Below are 7,150 nucleotides of genomic sequence, written 5' to 3'. Positions count from 1 at the left end.
ATGACAGTTTTTCACATGAGAAGGGGGGTTGATCTCCTAGAGTCTGACCGTGTAAACAGAATTTTTTCAAAGTCCAACTAACATTACATGTTTTTTAAAAAAATGGACGAGAATAATTAACTTAATGGAACAGATCCAATTTTGCCTTAATCTAACACTAAACAAAACAATTATAACCCCAATCTGTATGTTAGTTTCATTTGTGACTGCTAGTATTAATATTTAAACTCTTCACAACATTTCTAATACAAGACCACACACATGCATTCACATGTGACGCATATGAAAAGCATTAAATAACACAGACGACAGAGAATCAAGGGAATCTTCAAGAGCTCAGTGTTCAGTTAACAAAAAGATGTTAAGAAACACAGAGACAAAATGAGAGTCATCTCAGATATCTTTGAGAGATCTGTTAAACTGAAACATCAGTGGCATTGGTAAGATGAAGACAGAACGATTCTGTTCTCTTGAAGTGATGCTGTATCCCTTTTATGTATTATAACCTTACCTTGTTTGGCAGTGTAGAGGCCAAAGCCAGCAGCAGCCCAAAGAGAGCGATTTGCACCACAGTTCTCTCCATGATGCCTCCCACAAGAGTGCAAACACCACAGCTGGAACTGTCTTATGTACAGTGGCCCCTAGAGACAAAGCACGTACAAACTCCAAAACACATGCAAACTCCAAAACACTTGCAAACTCCAAAACACATGCAAACTCCAAAACACTTGCAAACTCCAAAACACATGCAAACTCCAAAACACTTGCAAAATCCAAAACACTTGCAAAATCCAAAACACATGCAAACCCCAAAACACATGCAAATTACAAAACACAACGGAAGTGCTCCAGGACGCTAGGGGCAGTGTTGAGCTTGATTTGCAAAATAAACGGCAAGTTTGTTGCAAACACATGGGCTGTATGGGACGGTCTAGTCTCCGTTGCGCTTCCCAGGTTGCCTAGCAACCATGATACTACCCGCTGGAAACGTGTCATACAACTTTGTTTGACAGAAATGAAGGAGAACATATTTTGTTCATTTGTTTGTTTGTTTCTACAAGAGCTTTGTGTGATTTGATAAGTATCTGAGGCTGAGACCACAGGACTGTAAAACATGATTTTTGAGCTTCATTTCTGTACTGAACAGTCATTTAAGATTAGTTAGTAAATAACAATTAGCTAATGTTGTTCATGAGACTAAAGTCATATCACTTTGGTAATGTAAATATAATATGGCCAATATTATAGTTATTATATTAATCATTATTAGCTATTACAGCAGTGAACATGAACTCTGTGTCAAATACTGAGCTTCAGTACAGATTCAAGTTGCAGTTATTTATATGTCTTATCACCTTAAATCTTCACTCAAAGACAAGTATCTTTGACAGTGCATATATAGGTGTATCATATATAAGAGACAAATGTTGTTCCTTCAGTATGTTGGCATTACTAAATTTGGCTCATTGCTTACATATATTTATAAAAAGAAAATGTACAAGCTGTGATAACTGTTTCTGATAAAATGAAGAGTAGACTGATATATGAAATATTCCTTTATTGGGTGAGAAAATCAGACCATGTCATAACTGCTTTAAGTCATACAGAATAGATATCAGAGCCTTAAACAGGCTGACTTCTGCTAAATGGGTCAAACTGGGCAGAAAGTATACAAACACATAACATCCTTATAGAATATGATGTAACACTATAGATCAACTTACCTCAGAATATATAAAGCATATAAACAATTACAGCAATATGATGCAACAAACACAGCAGTGCTACTAATCCAAAATACTCAAAGCTTCATAGAACTGAAACAAACATTTATTTTTAGCTCCATTCTGCTGCTGATACATACTTTAGGTTTCTGAATATTAAACTTGTTGCTGCCTTTCATAGTGTGTAACTTGAAGGCCCTGAGTACTTTCTCCCACACTGAAAACACTGGAATGATAAAATTATTTGAACATTACCTAATAAGACTGATTCAGGACAGACAATTAGTTATGTTAAACTTTCCTAGCAGTCCTTCACAAACAGGGAACAGTCTGTCTATTCTCTCCATCTGTCAGCTGCTGCTGGCTCTTCCTCCTCCTCTTCCTCACACACTGCTGAGTTTGTCCTGGTGGATCATCAGGGCTGCAAAGCCTCACAGATGATGTGCAGCAGTGGGTCCCTCAGTCTGTCCTCACTCTGGACACTTGCAGTTGTCACACATGGAAATCAAATGTGTGATAAGCTGCAGGATTCAAACACAAGTGTAACTTATAAATACATGTTCATACTTTTATTACACAATCAGAGAGAAAGAAAAGAGAGAGAGTGCAGGACAGACAGACAGGTGACAGTCTCAGGTGTATACACTGCTACAAAACAGCACAAAAGAAGGAGGATTGTGTTATTACGAAACAAGAAGAGTTCCCAGATGGTACAGTGGACACATGTGTGACTCCTGTGATTAAAGCATCTTTCTTTCAGCTTAACGAGTGAACCGTCAGCTCGTTCAAACACACGTTAAAGTCCGTTTGGCTCGACACCACCGAACAGAGGCAGCAATATAACATAGCTAACATTAACAGTGCAGTGGATCCTGCTTATGCTGTGATATTCAGGACTGCAAACCGAGCAGCATCATATGGAGCGCCAGGACTGCCATAATGAATTAATTAAATACACCATTAAATAATTATTTAAATGTGGCAATAATTAATTAAAATTGGAATTAATTAATTAAATAAATAGTTATGACACATGTAATTAATTAATTATTGACACATTTAATTAATTATTGATACATTTAATTAATTAATTATTGACACATTTAATAATGAAATAATTTTATCTGTCAGCCTCACCCATCAAACTCAGGGGGCGGGGTTAACGCTGCCCATGCAGCTTCTCTAACATTTGATTGGTTGCCGTGCAAAGTAAGTCAAAACAGGTCGATCCTAGATAATCGATTGCTTGTGTAGACTTGGGGCAGCCAGGTATCCCAGAATGCAGATCAAATCACAGGCAGCAATGGTGGTGGTGTAGTTTTAAAATACCCCGTTTTTCTGTCACCAGCTACACTTTTAACAGTGTTTTAGCCGCGAATGTCGCGCCGTATGTCTGGTCAGGTTGTCAACATAGAACATGTTTGCAAAAGTGCTCAGATGTTTTCAGAGATTTCACTAGCTCTGCTAACAATTAGCATGCAGAGTGCACCCAGGGGGTTACGTTAACCGGTTTGTTTACATATTCCACTCTCCGTGTTCCACATGTTGCATTCGCAGATTCTCATTTTCACCGAACGATCGTCTCTTTCCGCCTGGTCTTGTGTCTCTGTGCTTCTGTAACATAAAGAACGAGCTGACATTTTTCTCACGAAACCAGCGATCAGCTCAACAGACCCTCAGTTTACCTGCATGCATCCTCCTCCTCATCTGTCAGCTGTTTAACACCTGCTGCTAATTCAAGAAACACGCCTACGTTACCTGGTGATAGTCACAGTTTAACTGGGCAGCCGGTGCTCGATATAAAGCAATGTCAGCGCATTTTTCTGCACAAGATAATTTACAGAGCACTTTATAGGCGAACCAGCTTCATCAGCGGCTGATGTCCAATCACCGGCACACAGCTTTGAAACCTCAGCTGAGTTTTAGCTCTCAGTGGTTAAACGCTGGACTTCATTCACTCAGGTTCTGTCTGTCGGGTCACGTTTACTTCGCTGTTTTATTTACAACTGAGCAAATCGGTTTGGCTGAGGTTAAAGTTACGTTTCATAACTGCATAGTTTCACAGACGTTTAATGGTTCACTGGCACATGTGTTAGACTGAACTATTCGCTTTTCTTTATCTGGTGTGTTTTGGATTTAACAGTGAATTTTGAGAGACAATGCACTACAAACTCCAAAACACTTGCAAACTCCAAAACACTTGCAAACTCCAAAACACATGCAAACCCCAAAACACTTGAGAATGTGATGAATTTATGGATAATTAAAGTCAGTCATATATCCACAAACACAACAAGCTGAAAGTCAGTGATGCTATGGAGCGCCAGGACTGCCATAATGAATTAATTAAATACACCATTAAATAATTAATTAAATGTGGCAATAATTAATTAAAATTGGAATTAATTAAATAAATAGTAATTAATTAATTATTGACACATTTAATTAATTATTTATGTATTTCACATTTTAATTAATTATTGACACATTTAATTAATTATTGACACATTTAATTAATTATTTAATGATATATTTATTTATTTCATTTTGGCAGTCCTGGCGCCTGGCTCTCATCATGAAATAATTTTATCTGTCAGCCTCACCCATCAAACTCAGGGGGCGGGGTTAACGCTGATCGAGTCAAAACCATTGCTTTGGCCTGGTGGCCATTGTTTCTAGCACACAACAACCGGCATGTGGAAGCTAACAGAACTGAACTTTGAAAAACCCTGTTTGTGTGTCACCAAATACCGTTTTAATATTTTTTTAGCCGAGAATGTAGTGGTTTAATCTTCATGTGTCTGGTCGGTTTGTCAAGATACAGCCTCTTTGCAAAAGTGCTTCGATGATTTCGGAGATGTCTGCCCAGTCTCACGGCAAAGCGTGGGATAGACCCGCTCGCCTCGCAAGCAATCCCACCGACAAAGCGCAGGCCCCGGTACACAGCTGTAGTAACCCCCGCTGACTTCTTTTACTGAGGTTATATTTATCGGTGTTTTATTTCCTGATGTTCTTATGTGTCCTACGTGTTTCAGTCGCCAATTCTGAATTATAACTAACATTAAAAACATGTTTAAGGAGGAGAGAGAGCAAATAAATCTGTTTAACATCTGATCTTTGGGTTTTTGTTCAGTAATCAGCGTGACCTGTGTATAAACGCATAAAAGAGATAACGTTGGTGTTTCTGTCATGTAGTAACTGCTGGCTTTAACTGTACAAAGGTTGTTCGACACTATGAAACACATACAGACTTCATGATGTTCGGCTAATATTTTTATAGTGAATATTAATCATGAGGGTAAACGGCCCTGTACACCACGGAGCGAGGTCAGCATATCCACGATATCCTCAGCTCCATGAGTTAACACAAAGTTTCCCAGCTGACTATCTAACTGCCAACTATTCCAGAGACGTGAAAATATACAGCATAAAGAAAAGTGTAAGAGACTCAGCAGCAGATTAGAATAACAGTTATACATTTAATAAATCACCAAATGAATCCAAGAAACGAGCAAACCTGTTCCGACAATTTGAGTTTGTATTCCCTCAGCTGCAGACTCGCTGCTGTTTAAATGTTTGAAAAGGAAGATTAGATATAAACAAACGTCAAACATAGACTCAGTCTGCCTTCACATTTGATATGAGGCCAGCACGTATAGTGGCTGTGTCCTGTTTTAAGATCATATACAGTGGGGCAAAAAAGTATTTAGTCAGCCACCGATTGTGCAAGTTCCCCCACTTAAAATGATGACAGAGGTCAGTAATTTGCACCAGAGGTACACTTCAACTGTGAGAGACAGAATGTGAAAAAAAAATCCATGAATCCACATGGTAGGATTTGTAAAGAATTTATTCGTAAATCAGGGTTGAAAATAAGTATTTGGTCAATAACAAAAATACAACTCAATACTTTGTAACATAACCTTTGTTGGCAATAACAGAGGTCAAACGTTTACTATAGGTCTTTACCAGGTTTGCACACACAGTAGCTGGTATTTTGGCCCATTCCTCCATGCAGATCTTCTCGAGAGCAGTGATGTTTTGGGGCTGTCGCCGAGCAACACGGACTTTCAACTCCCGCCACAGATTTTCTATGGGGTTGAGGTCTGGAGACTGGCTAGGCCACTCCAGGACTTTCAAATGCTTCTTACGGAGCCACTCCTTTGTTGCCCGGGCGGTGTGTTTTGGATCATTGTCATGTTGGAAGACCCAGCCTCGTTTCATCTTCAAAGTTCTCACTGATGGAAGGAGGTTTTGGCTCAAAATCTCACGATACATGGCCCCATTCATTCTGTCCTTAACACGGATCAGTCGTCCTGTCCCCTTGGCAGAAAAACAGCCCCATAGCATGATGTTTCCACCCCCATGCTTCACAGTAGGTATGGTGTTCTTGGGATGCAACTCAGTATTCTTCTTCCTCCAAACACGACGAGTTGAGTTTATACCAAAAAGTTCTACTTTGGTTTCATCTGACCACATGACATTCTCCCAATCCTCTGCTGTATCATCCATGTGCTCTCTGGCAAACTTCAGACGGGCCTGGACATGCACTGGCTTCAGCAGCGGAACACGTCTGGCACTGCGGGATTTGATTCCCTGCCGTTGTAGTGTGTTACTGATGGTGACCTTTGTTACTTTGGTCCCAGCTCTCTGCAGGTCATTCACCAGGTCCCCCCGTGTGGTTCTGGGATCTTTGCTCACCGTTCTCATGATCATTTTGACCCCACGGGATGAGATCTTGCGTGGAGCCCCAGATCGAGGGAGATTATCAGTGGTCTTGTATGTCTTCCATTTTCTGATGATTGCTCCCACAGTTGATTTTTTCACACCAAGCTGCTTGCCTATTGTAGATTCACTCTTCCCAGTCTGGTGCAGGTCTACAATACTTTTCCTGGTGTCCTTCGAAAGCTCTTTGGTCTTGGCCATGGCGGAGTTTGGAGTCTGACTGTTTGAGGCTGTGGACAGGTGTCTTTTATACAGATGATGAGTTCAAACAGGTGCCATTCATACAGGTAACGAGTGGGGGACAGAAAAGCTTCTTACAGAAGACATTACAGGTCTGTGAGAGCCAGAGATTTTCCTTGTTTGAGGTGACCAAATACTTATTTTCCACCCTGATTTACGAATAAATTCTTTACAAATCCTACCATGTGGATTCATGGATTTTTTTTTCACATTCTGTCTCTCACAGTTGAAGTGTACCTCTGGTGCAAATTACTGACCTCTGTCATCATTTTAAGTGGGGGAACTTGCACAATCGGTGGCTGACTAAATACTTTTTTGCCCCACTGTATGTAAAATTGTTGTCTGACCTCCGTCGATCCAGCCGCTCAGAGTCCGTGGTTACCATGGTTACTGCATAAGCAGCTATAATGTTAACAGCTGGCACTGAGGAAACCTACCGGCAGCATGGGTGTTTATGTTCG

General features: G+C 40.1%; 1 protein-coding gene across 1 annotated transcript in view; it reads right to left on the bottom strand.

Moving 5' to 3' along the window:
• Positions 1–7,074, bottom strand: part of LOC102290109 (inter-alpha-trypsin inhibitor heavy chain H3) — a 24,060-nt gene extending 16,986 nt beyond the window's left edge. The window contains exon 1 of the mRNA XM_042216546.1: positions 7,037–7,074. Within this exon, the coding sequence (XP_042072480.1) occupies positions 7,037–7,074 (38 nt within the window). The remainder of the gene's footprint in view (positions 1–7,036) is intronic.
• Positions 7,075–7,150: the final 76 nt, after the last annotated feature.

This window comes from Haplochromis burtoni, unplaced genomic scaffold (assembly GCF_018398535.1).
Source record: "Haplochromis burtoni strain Fernald_Lab_line unplaced genomic scaffold, NCSU_Asbu1 Contig_1107, whole genome shotgun sequence".
NCBI lineage: Eukaryota > Metazoa > Chordata > Actinopteri > Cichliformes > Cichlidae > Haplochromis > Haplochromis burtoni.
This window is presented reverse-complemented; position numbering and strand designations above follow the sequence as displayed.